Source organism: Python bivittatus, unplaced genomic scaffold (assembly GCF_059951505.1).
Source record: "Python bivittatus isolate LINGU-HERP-01145 unplaced genomic scaffold, Pbiv_v1 ctg000070_np1212, whole genome shotgun sequence".
Classification (NCBI taxonomy): domain Eukaryota; kingdom Metazoa; phylum Chordata; class Lepidosauria; order Squamata; family Pythonidae; genus Python; species Python bivittatus.
Window position 1 is genome coordinate 35,178,675 of NW_028277034.1, and position 26,550 is coordinate 35,205,224.

The 26,550-nt window shown below is 36.1% G+C and overlaps 1 protein-coding gene across 1 annotated transcript in view; it reads left to right on the forward strand.

The window, feature by feature from the left end:
* The window catches only part of ARSJ (arylsulfatase family member J), a 42,456-nt gene extending 16,888 nt beyond the window's left edge, over positions 1-25,568 (forward strand). The window contains exon 2 of the mRNA XM_088132926.1: positions 19,772-25,568. Coding sequence (XP_087989052.1) covers positions 19,772-21,158 — 1,387 coding nt within the window. The 3' untranslated portion in view covers positions 21,159-25,568. The remainder of the gene's footprint in view (positions 1-19,771) is intronic.
* The last annotated feature ends 982 nt before the right edge of the window (positions 25,569-26,550 follow it).

A 26,550-nucleotide genomic window follows, 5' to 3' on the forward strand; every position in this document is an offset into this window, starting at 1 on the left:
ATTATAGACCAAGGCAAGCTAAGGCACATAGAATATGGCTTTTGAAGATAAGAAATAAAGAGATTAATAAACAACTGAAAAAATATATAAACAACAACTATAAAAGTTTAAAGCAAAGTATAAATATCTAAGTAATGGCTAGTGGTTGGGGGAAAAATAAAAGGAAGAAGAAGAATGCATTATTGAATACTTCTTTTTACAATGTACTTTTTATTACACTATATCTTCTTGCATCTCTATTTTTGATCTCATACTTCACTACAATGTTTAAGCAATAATAACACTAATCAAATGCTTAAAAAAAAAAAAAGCAGGACTATGCGTTCAAAGAGCCCAGAGCTACAAAGGTGATTCTTTTTCCATCTGCTTCTCCCTCCCACCCTCTCTTTATTTCAGAAATATTCTATTTTGTTCTCCATTCCCAAACAAAGTGGTTCCTGTGCAAAAGCTGCTCTCTCTTAGCATATTGTGTGTGTGTTTAAGAATACTATATCTTGGAAAATTCTCCCACTTTGCTATGGCAAGTAAGCTATAACAATTCTTGACTTCTTGTTGTTTTCTTTTTCTGTCTTCTCTTTCTATAGCTGAACATTTCATAAAAGGAATCACTTTTAAGATGCTCCCCACAGCATTTCCCCTGCCACTCTCTCTGAAATACTGGTTAGTTGATTCTGTCACTCCTACTCTCTGAACTACTTCATCTGTCACTGAAATGAATGTGCTAAAATCATCATAGATTATCTGCTTATTATTTGATTGCCCTGAATACGATTGGCCTCAAATATTATTTCATATATTGTATTGATTACTAATTATAGTTTCATTTTTTTTACTTCTAAAACCTGTCAACCAGTTTAATAACCTAAAGGGTTCAAAGTCCCAAGAGATTTGGCACTACAGGCTCTAGTTTGTAATATCTTGGATAGTAGAGCTAATGGCTTCGGGCTTTATATTAGTTCCTGTTTGCTAGCTCCATCTTTGTCAGTTCCTTGGTAACCTTATTTATCTGACTTTCTCTCTTATCTTTCTCCCTGCCTTGGTTATCTAGAACTATATGGAACAAAGTGCCTACAATTCCAGTTTTCTCTTGTTTGTCTATCCAGGTACATCATTCATATTGGATGAGTGTGAGAGATCATTTGATTTGCTTTGGCAGCTGGCTCTAAAACTGTTCTGCCAACATGATACTGCATATTCTCTAGTGGTATCAGAATTGGTTTATCTCAGCCATCAGTCTTTGTTAACAGTGCCAATCTGTTTTAATGCAGCTTTTTCTTACTAATGCTAAGTGTGGAGTTTGTAGTTCTGCAGCATGAGCTTTGTTTTTCTGTCTCTTCCTTTTTATGGGATTGCTCTTTGATGACTCTAGGGAATATAATGAGTCTATAATAACACAGATGATACAACCCAGGAAGTAGGAAGCCTAGACTCATTCTTGGTATTAAAGAAATGCAATTCACAGAATATTTATGCGCTGCTAATAATGGGGAACGTGAAAGCTTACATGACTTACCAGAAGGCTGGCATGTCTATATAAAATACATAGTTTTATTTCATATCAGCTATACAGTGACCCCTGCAGTGTCTGCATCATCATTTTTGAATTAATTTTATGAGAATTTACATTCTGTCTTATATAAAGTTATAGAGTGTCTAGAAGATATAGACAGCTGGACAGAGCTAAGTACAAATATTCTGCCTGGAAAAAAAAATAAAAAGAAAGGTAAGTTTTGTTTAATGACATCTGGAAAAAAATAAGTAAGGGAAGAACATTTAATTGAAGGCTAACTATAATGTCATTGAATTAAGTTAAAGTAGGTCAGCTTACATCTTTAACATTACTATTGTTCTTTGTTGTCTAAGGATAGCCAACTGTTGCTTACTGAAGGCACTTGCTTTTCTCTCCTTCTAAAATGCAAAGCTGGGAGTGGAGGGAAACTGAACTGACTTTTTAACTGGAAAGACTTGGCTTGGTTTGGTAAAATGTCTGCCAAGTGATCCACTGGCTAAGTTGTTAGCTGCAAGGTGCCATAATAACATACAACGCCAGCTAGTCTGAGAGAATAGAAGGAATTATAATTGCATTTGCACAAATTGTCACTGTTCTAAGATTGGTCTGAAGGTTTGATATTAAAGCCAAAAACCATTTATCTATCTTTCAACTGCTAAGGTAGAAAATGTAGTTTCCAAAACAATTGCAACTCAAAGCAAAAAAAGAAAAAAGAAAAAAGAAATGTGACAGGACTTTCCAAATAATGTAATCAGTTTATTCTATCCCCTCAAGAAATGCCTCCCAATATAATTTGAAGGACTGTATCAGTCAGTTTAGGTGATATACAGTAAATGCGCACAAAACTGAGCCAGGTGGATTAACTACTTAGACTTTAATGTCATGATACATTACAGCTGAATTATTTTGATCCTTGTTCCTATAATTATATATTCAAAAAAGAAATAAGTATTGCTAAAAAGTCAGTTTACTTTTTTATCTCTCTCACAAACAGAAGCATATATGATACTTTTTAAAATTAATGTTGAACTTGTTCTTGGAAACAAAGCTAATCTCCTTTGAAGATTGTAAAGTAATTTCTGGCATATATCTAGTTTGGGACATCTGTATTTGCAATAACACAATGGAAAAGCATCTTCTTTTATTGTATCTGAAAATAAAAAAGAATTGGGTGTAAATTATAATCTTGTCCATACACCTTTGTTATTTTGTGATAATGCTCTCCTAGCTTAAATGAATGCTTACACAGGAAATGTATTTGCAAAATCACACAAAGCACCACAAATATTTCAAGAGCAGATTGACCTGAGTAGCTCATGCTGTCACTGTCTCATAAATGAACCTGCCCATTTCCAGTCTTGTACTCTCTAGATCTCTTACATTGCAACTCTCATAATCTCTTGCCAGCATTAACTGTATCCAAATCCAGTTAAAGGATATAGTGGTGCCTCGGGTCATGAATGCTTCTGTTCACGACCAATTCGGGTCACGAACAGCTCTGGTCGCAAAATTTTGCCTCCATTCGCGAACGCCGGATCGGGTCACAAACAGGATCTGCGGCCATTTTCCTGCCCGTGACACGTGGTCCGTGGCCATTTTCCGCCCCTGACACGTGGCCCGCGGCCATTTTCCACCCCTGACACGTGGTCGTAGGGAGGGGGAATCTCCCTCCAAGCAATAGCCGCCTCCCTGTCCTCCACGCCAGAACGGATTAACGGTAATTACATTGAACCTTATGGGAAAATTTGCTTCGGGTTGTGACCAATTCGGGTCGTGACCAGAGTCACGGAACCAATTAAGTTCGTGAACCGAGGTTCCACTGTACTTAGTTTGTTTCATCAACAAAAGGCAGGAGACACCCCTTGGAAATAAGCCCTTATTTTGTCTTTACAGTTCTTCTTCCATGGAGAAGATCTTTGGAACTTTCCCCAGCAACTCCAGGAAAAAGTCCTCCCTAAAACCCTGGAGACTTGCAATCAGTCATTTTTGACAGCACTGGGTTAGATGGCCTGAGACTGTTACTAAGAATGAACAGTTTCCCAGAAGTCTTTTGATGGCTTTTAACATTTTTATCATGGAGATACCAGTTAACAATTATTTTATTTATGAAAATACTTAATTTACTTTTATTGTTTTTAAAAATATTTTGTTGCTATTACGAATTTGATTGGTTGTTTATGTGTGTGCGTGTGTATTTATGTGCATATATGTATTTATATATATATATATATATACACACACACACACACACACATACATACATACATACATACATATATACACACACACATATACACAAACAAACAAAAACAACATATTTTTATAAGATGTACAAAACTCCAGATACAGATCAGGAGCCAGGAAGTCAGAACTGTTAGAACAAGTTAAGGTCTCAGTGATGCGGAGCAAGTTAGGAAATAGGAGATAAGAAACACACCCTTTCTTGTTGCACAGGAAAGTTTCAGGCAGAATAATAAACCTTTCAGTACATGTTCAGGAAGTGGCAATTCACTGCAAAGAAAATGTTGCAGCTTAATGCTACTTTGACAGGAGGATATAGAATCGAAATTTCTCCATCTAGCTTGAACAGTTTCTGATTAACACATATTGCAAATATTTCTAACAGTGTGATTGGTTCTAGAATAGAATACAGAGCTGATATGAATGATGGTTAATTAGTGACCAATAGGAAAGGTTGTGTGGAGTCCTTGGGGTTCTCTGAGCTTGGTTCTTTTCTTGCAAACGTTTCATTACCTGGCTAGGTAACGTCTTCAGTGCTAAAATGGGATGGGGTTTGCTCTCTATTTATGTGCTGTGGCCTGCCTTACCAGTGCTGGTAAGTGTGGGGGTTTTGTTTTGCTCCTCTGGTAGTTCTTTGATTAGCATATGTTTGCTGCTTGATTGTGTGCCTGGTGGTAACCTTTGCTTATCTGGGTGACGATTGCTGGTGATGATTGCTGGTGATTGATTGCTGGTGATTGATTGCTGGTGAGGCGATCTTCTGGCCTTTTGTCTCTTTTGAATAGTATGTAGATGCTGTTTATCTCTATGTGTCTGTTAATTGCTGCCTTGTCTGAATACCAGGCTTCCAAGAATTCTCTTGCATATTTGGATTTAGCTTGGTCTAGGATGCTCACAGTTTCCCAGTTAAAGCTATGGTTGAGTCTGTCCATGTGTTGTGAGATTAAGGAATTTTCATCATGTCTTCTGACTGCTAGTTGGTGCTTGTGGATGCGCTCTGCTAGTCTTCTGCCTGTCTGTCCTACGTAGTGTTTGTTGCAGTCCTTACACTGTATGTTGTAGAAGACTCCTGCTTTTTCTTCTTGGGCTACTGGGTCTTTTGGTTTACTTAGGGTATTTTGGAGTGATTTTGTTGGTTTGTGTGCTACAGAGATGCCATATGGTTGTAATAGTCTGTTGGTGGTTTCTGAGACGTTTCTGATGTATGGCAGTGTGATCCTTTTCATAGCTTGTGTAGGTTGTGTTGTAGTAGATTGAGTGGTCAGGCACTTTTTGATAAAATTCCGTGGATATCTATTTTGTTGGAAAATGTTGTATAGGTGGTCTTGGGAAAGGTTGTTTCATGCTAAATCACACAACTGATTGCCCCAGGATCAGCTGTCTTTTGACAGTAGCTTTCCAAATCCCTGCTACATTATATAAAGCTTAATTGGCATTTGCTACAGCAACTTTCCCCAATCTATCAGATACATTGCCTACAGCTCCATTAATTGAAATCTAGCTCAGCCATTCACTGGAGGGCACCATGTTGTGGAATTTTATGTGTAATGGGTAGACATTAAAACAGACTCTTAAGCAATTTGTAGAATACAGTCTTCCAGCTTTTAAAACTTTAATATTGTTGTTATACTGTTGTTTCTCCTGGAGGAGTACTGAGCAATTTAAACATTTTAATTAAGCTACCCAAGGGAGATTTCAACAGAACATTCATATGTACATATAATTACCTTTAACCTATCCATGTTATGAAATTGTCACAAATAATATTTTTTCATCTGGAATATCTCCTGAAATAGTTATTTTAAATGTCTAAAGGATTTTAAAAATACCCCCCTAAAAGCTAATGATATAAAATATGTCTTAAAATAAAGATTAAAAATATGCAAAGTAGTTCCATGCTATACTTCAGCAATGGGAAGCATACTTAACGAAATCTTAGAATAGCTGGTGGAATAGTTGGTGCTTTAGCAAATTAGAGTAAATTCCCAAGATTAGACACCATCTCTGAAGTGTATTCCTGTCTGATTTGTGTCTAGGAGATACAGAACAGGTAATGAAAAGAGCAGCCAGAATGATTAGGGCATTAGAACAGACGCCCTGAGAAAAAGCTACACTATTTGGGGTGGCCTCTAGTTTAAAGTACATAGGTAAGTTAAGAGAGACACAATAAAGGTGTATGCAGGTTGTGCCTGGGATGAAAAATATGGACAAATAGTTTTTGTCCCTCTTTTAGAGTGTTAGAATAGAGGGTCAGTCATTGAAAGTAAATATGGGGAAATTTGGAGGCATAGTTAAACTTTGGGATTTGCTGCCTTTGAACTTGATGGCTACAATTTAAACTAGCCAAATCCATGGAGGGTATAATTATCAGTGGGTGCTATTTTTAAGTATGATGGTTCTCCACTGCCTCCTGAGTCTCAGGCAACATACCTTTAATATCAGCTGATGGGAATCATCAGTGGAAGGGCACTATCACTGTCCAGTCCATGTTTGTGGGGCTCCTGAACACATCTAGTTGTTCTATTTAATAGTAGCAATAATAGAGCCAAATTCTGTATAAAAAAACAGATCATGTAAAGTTTTGTTTATGTCTGGGAGGCAAATGAAACCTGTAATTTAAGTGCAGTCCTTAAATTACAGTTGCTTCCATTAGCCCACTGAATCTCATGAAGCTTTACTCTCTAAAACATTTGTATACTCCAAGAACTCAAACCACTGCATATGAACTCATCAGAAAAGACTCTAGCTAGATTTATAAAAGAATGATGTTAATAGGCAGGAGTACTGGTTTCTTCATAGGGAGATTTGATAAAATACAGATCTGAAATTCCAGGGATGGTCAAGAATATATTACAGCAGTCCTCTCAAGACTGCTACTAGAATTCCTTTAATCTTTTTAAATATTTCCTTTTGACAAATACTGTATGTCCTCCTATGTAAATGGTGTAACTTAAAAATAAGATTATATGTGTGGGCTGCAGGATAGTCTTAGTTAGAGGAAAGAAACAAGAACAACATACATGACTTTTCAAAGCAAGACAGTAGATTCAAATCAATATTCCTGCAGCTTTTTGCAAATTTGGACTATTAAATACATTCAGAAAATGTGGGCAATCCCCCCCCCACTGCTTTTATCTTTAAGAGCATGGGTCTTCATGTTTTTCAGTGAATAAGATAATTGTGTGGGACTGTTTTTGTTAAAGATATATTTTGTATATCTGCATGTGAATAATTAAAAACTATGGAAGTTTAAAAAAAAGTTGTAGAAATTCCAGCCTTCTTTTTATAAGGCTTTTTTGACGGTGGTATTTGTACAAGTAGCTCATAAGTAAGCATATTATTTCTCAGATTGCATTGCTTGTGTTGGATAGAGAGGAAGATCTGCTTTTATTTAAAGTTCTCATTCTACAGGAAATGAGTCTTAGCATGACAAGTAAGCATCAAATTCCATCCAGCTTTCTTTTCTAGTGTTCATATAGATGCCTGTGTTCCATAGTATAGATTTAAACAGAATTAAGAGATTTGATTATACAATCAGTTTCCTTTTTGAACAAGTAAATGAGAAGGGTAAGACTAAACGCACTAGCTCATGCACCAGTAGGTTGCCAAACATAATTGCAAAAAAAAAAAACCTATACAAATGCAATGCCAGTTTGTTGCACTGTTGTTACCATTTACATCCTCACTATTATAGGACAAAGAACAGGCTGTTATTCAAAGTTTCATGACTTTGGGACATGGGACTCTAGTATATTCACACAACAATGGGCTTCACCATTCTCATAAGGGTTAAGATAATACCTATTTAGTAAATGTTATATACTGTATATCAGAAAGCACAGAAGTGAATAGTGAATGCTTTGATCAAAGCTTCATTTTTACCTTGTAAGATCCCTTAGTTACTGGAGCTGCTGATTTAATAGGGCACTGGAAAATTCATCAGTGTTACAGTGCACCACTTGAATTTCTTTTTTATGCCTGAAAATCTAAAGTTGTTTTAGAAATTGTTGATGGTTGATGATATCAAATCGTCCTGTGCCATTTCTTGACAGTATCATTCTGATACTGGGGTACAAACAACTCTTTTAAAGTCATATCTGAAAAACAATTAGGATGCACTTAAAATGATTAGCATAAAATAAAAAACAAACCCTTACTGGTAGGACAATTGTGATCAGTGGTCTAATATAAAAATTAGTAGGGTACATAATCTTCTCTAATGTAAATAAAAGAGAAAGCAAACCAGAAACTAAAATTTTCTGACTGAAATACTGAACTCATGATAAATAATAGAAGTCCAGCTAAGCCCAATAATATAATAGGCTTAAATCTGATTTTTAAAAAATCAATTTTGTTGTTGTTCAAAGTTACAAATCAAATTGTACAATAATTTGATTAATAATTAATAATAAATAATAATTGTGGCCCAGGAAATGGGGGTTCCAGTGGATATTGTGCTCAGAAAGGAGAGGTTCAGTTTTGAAAGCCAAACTACTGGTTAATTTTAAGAGGGAAGAAAAAAATGCTCTTTTCAAACAATAAGCACCAAAAGTCAAGGGTGGTTACAGATTTCAGAATAAGCGGTACAAAGTCTCAGTGATTCTGAGGTTAGACACAGGTTGGGTCAAAAGAAAGGGATCAATAATCTGATGTGGGAGGATGAAATAAAACTTCAATAGACTTGTCCCCTTGACTAATTAACTTAAACAGTACAATGTTATGCCATGGAAGAATACTGAATGGAAGTATGCAAAGAAAAAGGTATGAAGAATAGTCCAATCTGTAATGTCAATTTAAAATATTTCTTGATTGCCCAATACTGAATACCAGAACTCTGTACTGTTACGTTGAGTGGCTTGTCAATATTTATTTTTTATTTAATTATTTATTAAGTTTCTCACCACCCATCTCACTGAAATGACTCTGGGCAGTTTACAGCAAAGATAAAATTCATTAAAATACAATATAAAACAGTCCTAATAATAAATAACTTCCAAGAAAGATGGAGAGTTGGCAAATAATGCAAGGGAGCATTGTCAGGGTGCTAACCACCCCCAAGGACAATATACATATGTTATATGATATATAATGTATACATCAGCGTAGGCATTCGGTACCCTCCATATGATTTTTCATTTCCACTCTTATAAACCCCTATACAGAATGGCCAATAACAGGGGATTGTTCTTTCTGTAGAAATCAGATTTTAATTTCTTTGCCAACTCTGTCTCCTTTTTCCTGGCAACCTTTATGTACCTGGCTTTACTCCCTGTTCTTTGACAAATTGATTTGTTAGCCATGGTGTCAGAGTTGTGTAATTTAAAAGAAATACAAAATAGAGAGCTATTATGGTATAAATATGTTAGTCTGGGTCCAGGAAACCTACATTGATGTTTCCACTTTACTGTGGAGATCACTGTTTAACTAGCACTGTAGAATCCTAGAGTTAGCAGGAACCTTAGAGGCATTTTAGTCCAGCACCCTGTTCAGTGCAGGATCCACTAAAGCATCTCTGAAAAATGACCATCCAGCCTCTATTTGAAGACTTCTAGCAAAGGATAACTTTTCACTTTATGTGGCAGCCAGTTCAACCGGCTGACAACTTGTATGGCTAGGAAGTTCCTTCTGATTTCTAGGTGAATCTCCTTCCTTGTAGTTTTAACCCATTGGTCTTGGTCCTACTCCTTGGGGCAATAGAGGTCCATTTCTTCTTCTTGTATGTATGTATGTATGTATGTATGTATGTATGTATGTTTGTATGTATGTATGTATTTATTTATTTATTTATTTATTTATTTGAAGAGTGCTGTCATATCTCCCTTCAGTCTTTACTGTAGGCTCAACAAATTAACTGTTCCCTATACAGCTTGGTTTCATGATTTGGTAGCTCCTGAACTTGCTCTGATTTGTCACTGTCCTTTTTGAACTGCAGGGCCCAAAATAGGACTCCAAATAAGATTTGGCCAGGGCAGGGTAAAGTAGAACAGTTACTGCTCGTGATATGGGCTCTGTGCTCTGTTTATCACCCAAAATAGCATTTGCCTTTTTAGTAGCTACACCGTACTGCTGGCTTGTGTTTAATTTGGAGTTGACAAGGTCTCTCAGATCCTTTTTACATGTACTACTGCTAAGTTAGATCTCTCACATTCTATACTTGTCTTACATTGTTCTGATCCAGATGTAAAACTTTATACAGCCTTGCTAAATTCCAAGCTGCTCATTTTAACTTACTGGTCAAGCCTGTCTAGAAACCTTTGAACCTTAACTCTTTCATGTGAAGTATTAGCCATCTGTTCCCGTTTTGTGACATCTATCCCCTCATCTTCCTTATCCAAGTCATTGTCAAAACGTTGAACAATGCAGAGCCCAAGAGGGAGCCCTATGGCACTCCACTTGACACTTTCCTCCAATTTGAAATGGATCCATCAATAGCCATCCTTTGCATGTGGCCATTGTGAGTCAGTGTGACCAGACAGTGAGTCAGTCTAACAGCATCAAATAGCTCATATTATAAGTACACTTACAATGCATTTATATTAGCTAAGTTACAGTCGGGAATTTCTATGCTGTTGAAGTTCAATTATCTAGATTGAGTAAAGATAGATTGGATTCTGCTGTATTACTACCCTTAAATATTGAAAAAGCTTTTGACATGGTACAGTTTAATTTTCTAAAGCACTAAGTGTATAGGGGTATGGTGATAACTTTGAGGAAGGAATGCAAGAGTAGTTAAGTAAACACCAGCATATCCCTGAAAAAGAGGGATGAGTGAGAAAGAAACTCAAGATTACCATTTCTTTATTCTCTTTGATATAAGAGAGGGCAGAAGGATACTGGCAGAAAGTCAGACTTTCAAGTTTCAATTATTATACCCTACAACATTAGAGTACAGTTCCAGTAGTGTTTGCAGTCTCTCCTGACCTGGCCTACCTCAAAGGGCTGATACTAAGTATAATTTCCCATCTTATTCTAAATGGATTATGATGTATTATTACACAACCAATGGCAAGAACAATAACAAATCATTTAATTTCTAGCCCATTTGAGTTACAGCTTGGCACCAGAAGGGTTATTATCCAGTGTCTCTGTTGTTATTTCACTTGTTTCTTGAACTATTAGAAATAATTGTTAGGCAACCTTGTGATATCACTGGATTTACATTATTCTTGTTGGTTGCACAGTCAGCCAGATGTTTAGACTGAATTTGGCATTTTTATCCACCTATTGAGTCCTTCCCAAGGACCTGGGATAGGCAGATGTTGTTGTTTGATAGTGTTAAAGGTATCATTGCAGGATGTAAGCTGTTCCAAGTAAAACTGCCTTTTGCAATTGATTGATGGTGGTTTTGTCAATGCTGATGGTGTTCAAGTGGTGCTCCAGATGTTTTGGGATTGCACCCAAGGTGTCTATTACCATTGGTACTATGTTTGCTTTCTCTTGCCACAGTGTTTCTCTTTCTATTTGCAGGTCTTTGTATTTTGTGATTTTCTCCAGTTCTTTCTCTTCTCTTTTGCTGTCTCCAGGTATTGCAATGTCCACTATGCAGACTTCTTTGTCTTTTCTTCTCAACAATCATTAAGTTTGGGGTGTTATGTGGCAGGTGTTTGTTTGAATTCTAAAGTCCCAGAGCACTTTAGCTTCTTCATTTTCTATTACTTTGTCAGTTTTGTGGTCCCACCAGTTCTTGCTTACAGGCAAATGGTATTTCTTGCAGATATTACAATGCACCATTGTTGCTACTTTATCATGCTGTTGTTTGTAGTCAGTCTGCGTGATCTTCTTGCAGCAGCTGACTAGGTGGTCCACTGTTTCTTCAGCTTCTTTGCAGAGGCGGCATTTGCGGTCTGTTGCTGTCTTCTCAGTTCTGGCTTTGTATGCATTTGTTCTTAAAGTTTGGCCTTTTGCAGCCAGAATTAACCCCTCTGTTGTTGCTGTTGTTGTTATTTAAATTTGTACACTGCCTGATTCCCAATGACTCTGGGTAGTTCACAATAAAACAAACAAACCCAGTACAATAATTAAGAGGAATAAAAGATGGCAAGAACTAGGCAGCAACAACAGTGGACCCACAGCACCCAAAAGGTGGCTTCAGTCACTCTCACCAAAGTCCTACGAAAAGGGCCAGGTCTTTAATGCCCTTCAAAACACCAGCAGGGTGGCAGCCATCCAGAACTTGGGGAGAACATCATTCCAGAGGTCAGGTGCTGCAACATAGAAGGTGCACTGCCAGGGTCCCGATAAATGGCATTGTTTAATGAAAGGAACCCAGAGCATGCCAACTTTGCTGGATTGAATTGGTCAGGCAGATACCATTGGAGATAGGCGTTCTTGCAAATAACCAGGTCTTATGCCATATCTGTGTGTGTGTGTGTGTGTGTGTGTGCACATGCATACACACACACACACATGTACATATATATGTATACATATATACATAGACACAAATACATACCCACCCATCCAATGGCAGATTTTGAGTATCTTATTTTCATATGCTGATGAGATTTTGGCATTTTGGAATAACTATTTTACATCATTGCTTAATGTGATGCAGATGATTCAACAATTTGGAAAACATACAGTTTATAAGATCAAATGGGAAAAGTCTAATTTATTTCACTTGGGATATGATATATGAATTGATCAGTGTAAGATATGTACAGAACATATTTAATATAGCAAGACCAAGCCAGCAAGGATTTCATTGGCTAAGTAGAGACTACCCCTTGAAGAAGGAGACTTTAATTTACAAGAATTTCAAAAATATCATTGGGCATTTATTTTATCATCTATATTTATGTGCAATGAGAATTTAATTGAATACCAGTCTTTATAGGCTTTATTGGAAAGTTATGTATCTCCATAGTATTCTTGAAAATTACTTGGGTTGACATATAAGAAAAGTTATTCCCTAGCTTATATGCAGTTAAATGTATTTGGGCCCTATTGGGATGTAGACTGGATTTTGATTTTGAGTCTCATGAATATGTAACTTTGTAGAAAAACTCTATTTTAAAAAAAGGGTGGTAAGATATTATATTGGAAAGTATGGCCAAAGTCTGGAATAGATACAGTACTTTAAATCAATTACGTTGTCATGTTTATTTTAAAGATTTTCAACAACTACAGATAGAATTTTTTTTTTTTTGCCAAATACTTATCAGTGGCAAGGTAATTCCTATGACTTCCTATATGAGGTCTAACTAAAGATCAGGAAATCTGCAAGTATTTTATCAGCCACAGGATTTATTTGGCTGATAAAATGCATGCAGATTTCTCTGGTTCTCTTGTTTCTTTAGTTCCCTTGTTAATTTTAGGGTCCCATTCACCCCTTCAGAATAAACTAAGGTAATAACTAATAATTTATTATATGAATATAGTACTTACTTAGAATGGAATCTTACTTTATTAATAATGTGATAGTACAATGCATTGCAATCATCCAGCCACGGTCATTTTTAATTTAGAATTCATATTATGATTCTGCATTTCTTCATCGCATAGACACTGCATGTTAATCAACTTAGCTTTAAAAAAATCAGAAAGCCTGATAAGGAGCTTGTATTAGTTACCTCTTTTTAAAGTACCACTTTAAATGCTCATGGCACTAAACATGATTTTAAAGGTATTTTTTAATTATTGATTTTAAATATACTCCTGATTCAACTCCAAGGCCTAAATATTTTCCTAATTTATTTTAATAATGAAACTAATATAAATTTTATTTATTATTATTAGGTTTGGGGATTATATTAGTTTAATTTCTATCACCTCTTGTATATCTGCATATGTGTATTTTGTATTTCTTTTGTAGGATAAATTTTTATCTGTTATATCCACAAAATATAGTGAGTAGCATACAAATGTGGAATTATTGAAGATGGTACACCAAAACTTATTATTTAATTTTTCCTTGAACAAGTAACTTCAGTAGTATAAGTTCAGTCGCTTATTTCCTCTGCCTCTACCAATTTCTCCTTATGCAATTCAGTGAAAGATAAAGTTTGTTGTTTTTTTTACTCCCCAGGGTATTTGGACTTTGAAGTACTATATTGCACTGTATAAAGTATAAGAAGCACAAGCTGGTCTACAGATTTAAGAGTATAATTCAGATATAGCTAAACAGACAAGGCTTACTGAAATAAAAGAGCAGTAATTCCTTGATTAACTTTCTCTGAATTGTACATACAGGCTGCAGTTCTGTAATCAAATGTACATGCATAGCCATTTGAAGTCATTTAACTGATTTGGGTACATGCTTTGAGTGATGGCCAACAGTAAAAAAAAAAAAAATTGTGTAAGTTGTTTGGCAGATACAAACAGCCCTTTTACTTATTGTATACATTTCATCTTAAAACAAAATTGTATATGCAGAGAAGTAACAAAACATGGTGAAGACAAAGAATCGCATCTGTATCCATCTAGGAAAAATATTCCAGTACTGATTTGAAAACGGTTAAGCCTTGTATCATCACTGAATACATTATGTAAGCCACCCCATGTGTTCTTTTTATGTCAGATATTTCTAAGTTTACATTAGATGGAGGGAGCTGGAATAATTATCCCGATCAGCAAAACTCCCCAACTTAAAAAAAAACTTTTTTTGTGAATAAGCCAGAACCAATGAATTAACAAAATAACTACTAGTTATATTGCTGAAGGTTCATCTTACAAATCACATTATCTCCGCATTTAGTACTTACAGTCTGCAATTATTTGTATTTGTGACTGGATCATTGGCTGGCTTATTTTATTAATAATATGTATTAACTCTAATATTCAATTCAGTTTATTAAACAAAATAATTCTGTTTCAATCTGTATATTTAATTTTAGTCTTAAATCAACCACAAACTGTATGTTAAGCAGATACAAATATGGTATTTGCCTCTGAATCACAAAATCAATTATTGCAGCTGCAATCCCCTGTTTATTTTATATCTTTATTTATGGTCATAGTCCAGTTTACATAAGATGGAAGTTCAGAATAACACAGATTTTTTTAAAAAAAACCCTATTCATATCCTAGCATCAACAAGGAATTAAATTATAACACTAAAACATCTAAATGCTGAATTTTCAACCATATATAGAACTAGCTAAAGAACAGAATTTAACAACTTTCATTAGATTAACTGGGAATTCATCTGACAGTAGATGAGTTATATAGTAATTCTTTATATTTAACAGATAAGATATATTTCATTCTGGCTGTGTTTTTTCATTTATTATCATGACCGAGTCAGAGGATGATGACGGCCAAGATAGACAAAGATAGACAGTGTTCTACCTTATACACCGTGTTTTTCCTTGTGCAAGACCTGGGCAGGTCCCAGGGAACCAGAGACATGTCTAGATGTCTCCACTACTGAGATGGATATATACTCTCTCTCTCTCTGCCTGGGGTTTGAATATTTTGTTTTTAATAATATTTAATCTTTAATACTGATTTTTATATTTTTATAATGACTGTCTTATATATGTGCTGTTTGTATTTGATTATTGTAAGCCGCTCAGAGTCACTTTTCGTGAGATGGGTGGCCATATAAATTTGATTAATAAATAAAAATAAAATAAATTCTCCATAATGCGATGCCATTTGGGTAGAAGGAGTATCAATGCAACAGAGTGAAGCAATGCATCTCTATTAGTATGGGCCACTCTGTATGTAAAGATTTTATTTTATGCACTTTTTTTTGTTCCCTACCTCTCCACCCATGCATACATGAAGACTGTTCTGTCATCACGTCTAGAAAGATCATTGGCCACCCAAGTAAACTTGCAGGTTGCCATACAGTCAAGATTTGGCAAGCAAGTGAAAAGGCATTCCAAAGAGGACCATATATGTAAACTGTTTGTGAGTACTGGAGGTCAATCAAAGACTCCCAAAAAAGTGCAAGGAGAAAAATATTGGAGGGAAAACATTGGAACTGGAGGCAGCATCAGTATTCAAGAGCTAGGAGCAGCATGAGTGGATATACTTTTCCTAGCAGCAAGAAGGAACAAGTCTCAGTGGCTCAAGATATCCACGTTGGTGAGTAAGATGGCAGAATTCCAGAGCAACACTATAGAGAAAGAAGGAGCAGCAGTGTGAGAAGAGGCATCTGATTGTGTAGGCTAAACAAGAGTTAAAACAAGTGGGTAGCAAAGAAGATGAGCAGTCGAGAAGTAGCAGTCCTATTCCTATAGCAAAAGAAGGTCGTGGTTTTGAAAAGGAAGCAGTAGCTAAAAAGGCCCGGATACTGACATTTATCCCTGAGTTGTAACAATGCTCTCCCCTAGAGAATCTCTAGGAGACTCGAGCTAGAAAAACCCAGGTGTCTGTGATGGAGGGGCGGAAATAGTTCCTACAGGAAAGGGACAGTAGAATTATCAGAAAAAGACTACAGGAAAAAATTGAATTATAGAATAGGTAATAGAAATGGGATATATGGTTAGAGAATCAAAATTGGGATAGAATAAGAATAAAATATAGGACATACAATATATGCAATGTAAGATAAAAACTAAGAAATTAATAGAATCATTAGAAATGAAAACTCACAGTAGTTAATTTTAGAAGAATCCCTTATTTTTGTAATCCACTGATATAATTTGCTTTTTTTTTTTTTTTTAACTTTCTTTGTGGTAACAAAACTACTTGTCTGGAAAAGGAGGTCTTAGTGTGATGTCTGAGCTGTGCCTATGATGACTTATAGGACTATATCAATTTCCTTGACTTAACATGGATAATTCCATTTAGAGCTTAAAATATATTGCTGTATTATTATTTCCTTTCATAAACATTGAGAGTAAGGCAATTAGCCAAGTTAAGGGGAAAGGTCTTTGATATAGGCAATGCTAAATAAATACTTTAAAAAATTAAATAAATAATTAGCAAGACACCACTGACTTTATGCAAGACTGATTTAATTGAATGGGACTTAACTTACTATTTGAACTTTATGTGTCTTCTTCTTGCTCTACCTTCTTTGAATACTTGCATTCCTTTTTTTTTTTCTAATAATATTTGCAACTTTTGCCCATACCGTCAAGATATTTTTCAGTTACGTATTACACTAGAACATATCTCCTGATGGGGAAAAAAAAACCGCTACCAGATACTTAGCAATGTAATCCATATTAGAATATGTGTACAAGTTATAGGCATTATTGGGAGTGATGTGGGAGCAACATTTGCATATTTTGCAATTACATCTAACCTCAGAAATATATTTTGTGAGAAATTTTACCTTGAACGATAGACTACAAATCTAGTAAACATTACATTGTAAGTTGTACAACAGAGACATTTAAAAAGTCAACAAAAATATTAAATGGATCATGATAAAATGGTGTAAAAACAGACTTAAAGCTTTATGATATTGTGTAATTCTTAATATTTTATGTTTTCACATTTGTGGAAAGACGTCTGTGGCTAAAATATTGTTTTATTTCCAGAGCCGAATGGTTGTTTACTTATTTAGACTTTATGATACTGCTTGCTAATTGTCATATTGAATCCATTTTGTATTCATATGGGTACCATATGATTTTTAAGAAAGAATTCAATAAGCTATTTTGACATTTAAATATATCATTGTATGACAAAATGATTCCTGTACTGTAAATATGTTTACACTTCCCAACTGCAAGCATAATAACAATATCATGTAATCTTATCCAAAAATGTGTTTTACTAAAAACTAGGCCTATAAGCTTAATAAATAGAGCGTATGACTTTTGTAAAATTCTCAAATTTTGTCAGGGAGAATCAATATAACTAAAAAAAAATACATTTATAATGACATATGTTTTTGTAAGCTGGGGTCAGAATTTGCCAGATGGCTGAGATGTTATCTTCCTCAGCTGGTACCCTCAAAGAAAGAGTCCTGAAAACAGGCAGAAAGATGGTAGAAATGAAGGATAATGGATTTTATCCAATAACTAATGGGACTTTTCCTTCCTTCCCTCTCTTTGCAACTCTACAAGACTCTTCCAAATCTGTTCCAGAGTCTCCCTGTTCCTTGGAATAAACTTAGGGACTATGCAGATATTACAGATTGGAATTTCTTTGTATCAAATGACACAGTTGACTATATTATTGTAATGTGTGGTTAAAATACCCACAGGTATATGGCAAAAATTTTGGATTTTCTCATTCTTTTCCATCCCCTGCTTTTTGTTACATCATACCTGATTAAGAGTTTGGAGAACTCAAAAGTTTGCATAACATTTAAATCATTGTGATTGATCTAATCACAGTATTGCCCAAATGTTGATTTTTTAAAAATGGTTGAATATGATTACTATTCCTTTTTATATATTAATATGGTTACACTTCTCAATTTAAGAGAGGAATAATCTTAATTTTCTGATTAAACTTGGATTAAACTAGTTATACTCAACAGTCAAAAGGAAAAAACCTACAAAAACATAGGGAATGCTCCATTGCCATCACTGATACCATGAACATGAATGAGAAGTTACATTCATGCTGAATAAAGAAGGCATCAGGACTTTGCAGAATTGGTTTTTTGAGAAAGGAGATGCCTTGGAGTTCATACTTGTCCCAACAATTATTCATGTTTCTTTCTATAAATTTGTCTTACACTTCAGTAATATTTATTAATTTGCCACATTTGTAGGCCACTTATCCTGTAAGACTTATCCTGTATCAGATGGGTCATTTATGGAAGATGGTGCTACTTTCAATGTTACAATCAACTTGCAAGACCGCAAGAGATCCCCCACAGTCTGGGAAAGAGTGCAGGAATGTAAATGGATTGTCTTAGAATAGCTTTCTTTGCTTATGCAAAAGTGTTTATTTTTCTAATTGAATACAGCTTTGTAGCTGGGCTGATGAAAATGGGCTTTTTAATTTGCTGTTATGGAAGCCTCGCCAGGTCTCACAAGATGCTCCATAAAAGATTGTGGTATCTATGCTGAGAAAGGTTGCCTGTGGTGATCCTGCCCTTTGGGGATACCCAATCTCCTCCATACCATAGCTTCTTCTGCACCACCAAGCAAGGTTTTAATGTTATAAATGAGTTATAATTTAATTGTTGTACACAAGAGTCACCTTGTGTGAGATGGGTGGCTATATAAATATGAAAAATAAATATATAAATATAATAAATAAATAATAAAACATTTTATTCAAGCCAGTTAGATACAACTGAAGTGCTGTATAAGAGGAAGGAAGGAAGGAAGGAAGGAAGGAAGGAAGGAAGGAAGGAAGGAAGGAAGGAAGGAAGGAAGGAAGGAAGGAAGGAAGGAAGGAAGGAAGGAAGGAAGGAAGGAAGCTCAGAACCAGTTTCTTGTGTAGAAGACCCAATAGTTACTTAGACCAATAAGTGAACTTGAGGCTTTTATGGGAGTCACAGGGATTATTTCTTTTAATCTACCGGGTAACCAAAATGCTCTGAATGGATTAGTGTTGCTTAAAAGATTACAAAAATGTAAAAACAGTAAAAAATAAGTGAAAACAATAAAACAGTAAAATGCAAATAATACAATAAGGTACAGTTTGTAGCACAGGAAATAAAAAAGCCACTATTCCAGTGAGGTCTGAACCCTTAAAATCAGATTGAATGTAAAACTTTACAAATGCCTGGGAAAAGAGGACTAGCTTTGCCTGGTGCCTATGCCAAGCATGCCACCCTAGAGTTACCATTATATTGGTGAGGTCCAACTGAGAAGACTTTTGTGTCCACCTCTATATGTCACTTGGCAAACAGCCCTGACAAGATATAGAAGGGAAGAGTATTTTGGCCTTCTGCTGGAAGAAGGCCTTCTTGTCTTACTTGACAAGTGTTTCAGCAGTGAATTTTCACACAACATATCTAAAATCTCAGAGCTGGAACCCAGTATTTATTAACTTGAGAATAAACCACAGTAAATATATGTGGGCTTACTTCCAAGTAAATATGGATAGGGTTCCATGCTCCATTATGCATTCCAGTCCTATTTGTGACACCTATCTACATTTTCATTTTTCCTTGTTTATCTAAGGTATATTTTCTATCTTTCTTTCTTTCAGGTATCAAATCCACACAGGTCTTCAGCATTCTGTCATACGGCCCACTCAGCCAAACTGCCTGCCTCTGGACAATGTGACACTACCTCAGAAACTGAAAGAAGCAGGTTATTCGACCCACATGGTTGGCAAATGGCACTTGGGGTTTTATCGCAAAGAGTGTATGCCAACTCAGCGTGGGTTTGATAGCTTTTTTGGCTCACTTTTGGGCAGTGGTGACTATTATACCCATTACAAATGTGACAGCCCCCGAATGTGTGGCTATGACTTATACGAAAATGACAATGCTGCTTGGGATCATGACAATGGAATGTATTCTACTCAGATGTACACTCAAAGAGTGGAACAAATCTTAGCCTCCCACAACCCCAGGAAACCTGTATTTTTATATATTGCATACCAAGCTGTTCATTCGCCGCTTCAGGCCCCCAGCAAGTATTATGAACGTTACAGATCAATCAGTAATATAAATCGGCGCAGATACGCTGCCATGCTGGCATGCCTGGATGAAGCTATCAACAATGTGACACATGCATTAAAGCAATATGGTTATTATAACAACAGTATTATAATTTACTCTTCAGACAATGGAGGGCAGCCAACAGCTGGTGGGAACAACTGGCCTCTCAGAGGAAGCAAGGGTACTTACTGGGAGGGAGGGGTTCGAGCAGTTGGCTTTGTTCATAGCCCTTTACTAAAAATCAAGGGGAGTATATGCAAGGAGCTTATACACATAACGGACTGGTTTCCAACACTGATTACCTTAGCTGAAGGACAGATTGATGAAAATACCCAACTGGATGGCTATGATGTGTGGGAGACCATCAGTGAAGGCAGGCGGTCTCCAAGAATAGATATTTTACATAATATTGATCCCATATACACAAAAGCCCAAAATGGTTCTTGGGCAGCTGGCTTTGGAATATGGAACACTGCCATTCAGTCAGCCATCCGTGTAAACCACTGGAAACTACTAACAGGAAATCCAGGATACGGTGACTGGGTCCCTCCTCAGTCTTTTAGTAATGCTGGCCCTAATCGCTGGCACAATGAACGGGTTTCGTGGACAGCTGGTAAAACTGTGTGGCTGTTCAATATCACTGCTGATCCTTATGAACGAGAGGACCTTTCTAGTAAGTATCCAGGTATAGTTAAGCAGCTGCTGCGAAGGCTTTCCCAGTTCAATAAGACAGCTGTGCCTGTTCGCTACCCACCTAAAGACCCCAGGAGCAACCCCAATTTGAATGGAGGAGTGTGGGGCCCATGGTTTAAGGAGGATAAAAAAAAGAAGAAATCAAATAAAAATAAACCGGGTAAAAAGCAAAAGAAAACCAAAAAGAAATCTAATAGGCAGAAAGGACATTCCTTGAACTGCCTTTTAAGTCAATAATTTCAGCTGGAGTTCTATGCTGCAATTCTAATCATACTTACCTTCTTCAAAAGCATTTACAGGCTTCAAGGTACATGTGTGTAGCCTCAGGATGTCATTGCTAAAGTGAAAGTAAAATGTTCTCCAATATTTGTAATTGAGATATCAACACCGGAATGTCATTTCTGCACTCCTGCCGGTTTTGTTTGGGCTTCCATTGGAACAGGAGGATCCATGTGTAAGATGTGGTTAGCGTCAATGCCTATGCTGAGAATTATAAAGTCTTCTGGACAGGTGAGATGTTTTTGCACTCATGACTAAATGAACCCTAATCTCTAGGACACTTGGCTATATGGTTTTGCATTCAGACACATCTGTACATTTAATTAGTCATGTGAAATCTCCACTGGATCAAAGAAAACAGACCAAAAAGAAAAAGGCAAAATGTTAAAATGAGTTTGGGTTTATCTCCTAATTTTGATCCAATGAAGCAGAATCAGACATTAAGTTACCAGAGTAACTTGAATAAATTGTGAAAAGGCTGCTTTAAATTTTGCCTGCCTTTCAGCTGAAAAGGATTTTCTTTTTCCCTTCTAGAATATGCCAGGCTACAATTCCTTCCGATAAAAATAAGCTATATACAAAACTGCTTGTATATGGTTATAATTACAAAAATATGCAAATTGAAATCCTGGACTGGATTATTTGTGCATTAGTACATTCAAATTAATACAGAATCCACATATAACTTTACAAAGAATGGCAGTCATGTAATATACCAAGTGCTGCTGAGGAGTGTCCTCTATGGAAACTGAGTACCTATGATGTCTGATATCTAGTATTATTAGTGAAATCTGAACATGGCACATTTTAATTGAAATTGATGATTCAAGATTCAAATGCAACAAGATTCTATTTGAATCTGTTAGAGATTTAATTCAATAAATAACCAGACAGGCATCTAGTACTAACCACAGCACAAAGATAAAAAAACTTGCATTATGATGTCACTATACAAACCCCAGTCTTTCATACTTGGCATCCCAACATGTAAGTCATGTGGTTTGTACTGCAACATCACATGTGTTTCATTATTTGCCTCCATGCCAATGCGTCTATTGTCATGGAGAAAATCTAAGTAGTTGCTAAGAGTCAACACTGACTTGATGACATATAACCCATCAATCCATGCCTCTATTCAGTCATAAATTGTAAGTGGCAGGCATCAAAATGCCAACAGTTTGTTCATTTGGGGGGCAAAATGAGATGAAAATCTATAGATCAAGTTTTCACTCAAATAAATGCTTGAAATATTTTTATACACCTCTTTAAAGCCAAAGATAAGAAAATGATAGCATAGTAGTATCCCCATTGACTATCCAAGAATGTATAGATAGTTATTTATATATTTATTTTTTATTTATTTGATTTATAATTTTTCTTTTTACTGTTGTAAATATTCAAGATAGCCAAACTATTATATCCTATTTCAATTAAAAATAAATATTTGAGGCAACGTTGCTAGTCCAACATTGTTTTAAAAATAGAAATATATCACTATCACATATATAATGTACTATGATAAAATGATATAAAAATAGTTTGGATATATATGCAATAGTTTAACAGCAAGCGCATTATTTTAGAGTTCAAGCAGTAAAGAAGGCTGAGCTAAGACAAGATATAGTAAAGATAGGCAATAGCAGAAAGAAGATGTTTTATTTTGGCTTTTGCCTATAAATCAATAAAGATTTTAGTTTGAGGGGAAAGGAGAAAATGAAAAGAAATAAAGGTGAACATAAAGGAATTGAAAAAATAGCATACAAACTGGATACAGAGATTAATGGATTATACTACAAAATAGATTTGTCTGATAAATGGAATGATCTAATAAAAGGATGAGGATAAATGGTTGTGAATTTAGGGAAACATAGAGGATCACAAAAGAAAAGCAGATAAAAAAGAGGAGCAGAATAAATCTGAGTCTCCCTTCAAGCAAACCTATCTAATCAGTTCTATCAGAAGAGGGAAACACAGACAAGAGCAGCAAGGTCATGTCACTATCAGTTCATCACACTATTCAGCTTCTCTTTTCAGCTTTGAAAAACTGGAAGAGTGTTTGAAGGTCTTACAAAGGCAAAATTTTCATTAACTCTCTTACACCTTTAAAGTCACTCTCTAATGATTTGAAAGCACCTGATTCAACTTTATTTCAATCATTCTGAAGATTTGAACAACATACTCAATATGAAGGAGTCATCAGATTTCCTAAGTACATTATAACATTTGCAGCTTTGTACTATTGGCCAAACCCAACATGCAGAGCATTCCGAACACAACGGCATTCCTAAATCACTGTTTCCCATCAGTTTCATAAATCTCATGGATACAACATAAGCAAAGAAAGCTTGCAGCTAGGAGAGCTATATACTTGTTTTATAGCCATCATGTGAATCCATTTGGCAGAATTTAGCCACAAATATATCTTACTAACTTATAAGGGAGTTGCTTATATGTAAGGGCAATGGCTAAAGGCTAAGCTCTCTTGAACCAGATATGCAATCCAGATCTAATCTTGCTTAGAATAGGCAAGAATCCATGAATATAAACTATTCTGCAACTGGCAATAATCAAATAGCAGTTGTAGTCCTAGCTATTTAATGGAGGAACATTGTTTTGTAAAGTGAAATATAATTTTCAGAAAGATTTCAGGATTGGATACAGTACTGAGCATTGATTTTGCCTGTGGATGATCTCTTCCAGGACCAGGATGGTGCAACTTTCTTGGTTCTTCTTGATCTCTTAGTGGCTTTCAATACCTTCCAGACTGGTTTGGGGGTTAGGAGTGGGGCACTGTGTTGCAATGGTTCTCCTGTTCCAGGGTCAGTTCCATTTGATGCTGAGAAGGAGGGAAAGATTGAACCCAAGGTCTTCACTTTGTGGGATATCTCATAGCTGTTACTTACCCTGATCTTAGTTAACATCTACAAATGGCTGCTGGACATGATCATTGAATGGCATAAGATTGGGTAACAATATGCCAGTGATACCCACTTGTATATCTCAAACCATGCCAACCATCTTCTGGATCAGTGCCTGGAGGTTATCAGAGTCTAGATGGGGAAGAAAAGGTTTAGGTCCAACACTAGCAAAACTGAATGACTCTGGATTTAGGGATCCTCCATTTCCAGGGTCTGCCCAGTTTACTGGTATGCAGTTTTGGTGTCCTAGACTCACTTTATGAGCAAGTGGCAGCTGTGGCTAGAAAAACATTTCCACAGATTTATTTTGCGTACCAATTGTACACTTTTCCTGCATCAGAAGACCCTTCTTGTAATCTCTCATGCCGTAGCCATCTTTCACTTTAACTATTTCAACACAGTCTACGTGAGGCTGCCCTTGAAGACCACTCAGAAGCCACTGCTGGTTCAGGATGCAGCAGTATGAGTAGTTAGTAATATGCCCACGTGACACCTCTATTCCACAAACTTTGCCAGTTGGATTTCACATGCCATTCAAGGTGCTAATTGTTATCTATAAAGCCCTTCATGGCTTAGAGCCTGTATATTTACAGGGCAGCCTTTCTCCAGTTGTTTCTACCTGTCACCTGTCCTATAAGATCTGGCACAGTCAGCATGCTTCAGCTCCCATTAACAAGACAACATCAACTTAATGGACCTTGGAGGTATACCTTCTCTGTCACTCCTACCCCTGGAACAGCATTACCCCATTGTCTGTATAGTCCTGATCCTGCTCTCCTTTAAGAAAGTTTTAAAAAATTGCAACATGTTTTTGATCCTCTTTGTATACTCCCTTAAACTACTTGCAGTAATGTAGCCAAACAAACAAACAACAAAAGCAAAGAAATAAACAAGGCTCACAAATAAGGAAGATAGGTTTGCCTTTCTAGCAGCTGCTGTCAGCCTATTGCAAAACCAGGATGCATCTTCAAAACTAGGTTCCATCCGATTATTCCCTAACCCATATAGAGCTCACTCTCTAGTATGTTCTGGTGTGAAAGAGCTGACCAAGGACAGAAGCCTGGATGAAAGGTGGTTTACCTTGCAAAAACAGGACAAGATAGGGAAGATAAGCAGACTGCATCTTGTGGCACAAACATGACATAATTTACTGTCCATCACAATAAGTCCAAATATTTTGGCTTTGTGGTTATAGATGGTTAGTTTGTTAATCCATTGCTATCCTTAAGAGAATGTTGTTTCATGTAGCTATATTTAAAAGTACAGTACTGTAAATCAGAAAGATCTGTAAAAAGACTTACTCAGGTGCATCTCTTCATTATGTGCTTGTCTCCAGATTTCTCAAGGTAATGATTTGACTGTGTAACCAGTTAACCTTGTTTTTGTGGGAAAAAGCTATATAAACATAATGTATATATCTATTAAAATAGTTTATTTTTATGAAAATTAATAGAGTACTCTTATGTCACTGACTTTCCAAGTTTTGAGATGGCTTTATAAAATATGAAAAAACAGACTGGACTGTCTGCCATTTTGCTTTAGACATAAATGTATCTTCCCCTTCCCCACTCTAGTCACTATAAAACATACAGTGTTACATAATAAGCAGAGTCCAGGACAGATAGTCTGGGACTTTCCAGATGTTTTGGATCACATTCTTAAGTCTTTCTTGCTATTAGTTGTGCTGGGACCTGGTGCAAAACATTTTGGAGGTGCACCTAATTCAGATCAGTTTATTTATTTCTTAGATTTATATCCCACCTTGATTTTTGTAGAACTCCAGCCAGTGTACACAATGCTGCTGCCTCCTATTTTTCCTGCAACAACAATCCTATGAGGTGGGTTGGGCTGAGACAGTGTGACTGGGCCAAAGTCCCCCAGCCAGCTTCTGTGGTGAAGGGAGCACTAGAACTCACTGTCTCCTGGTTCTGGTTCAGCATCTTAACTACTATACCAAACTGGCTCTTCAACACATATCATGAATCAAGAAGCTAACATAATAAGTTTAGACATATCCCCGTGTGCGTGTCACACACTCATGCTATCTTTGTATTTAACCATGCTTAAAATATAATCTGCTGGCTAACCTGCATTTGTATAGAGATGTATAAAGCAAATTAATTGCATGTATATATGTATATATTTTAATTACCTATATAAACATGTATCTCAAATGCTCAAATGAGTCTGGACTTGGTCAAGTGAGATCAGTGTAGAAACTACCTAAGAGTCATACACAAAGCACACCTGAAAAAGCAAAGAATCCACCTGCATGATATCCCAACCATCTTGTGGTAGCTGCTCTGCTACTCCACATCACTGCCCTGAAAGAGAAGTGCAGGTCTGTAGCCATGGAAAAATAACCTACTGTGTCTTAAGGTTTTTGGGAGGAGAAATGTTAGCAACAACTGTATGTAATGTGCAGTTATAGT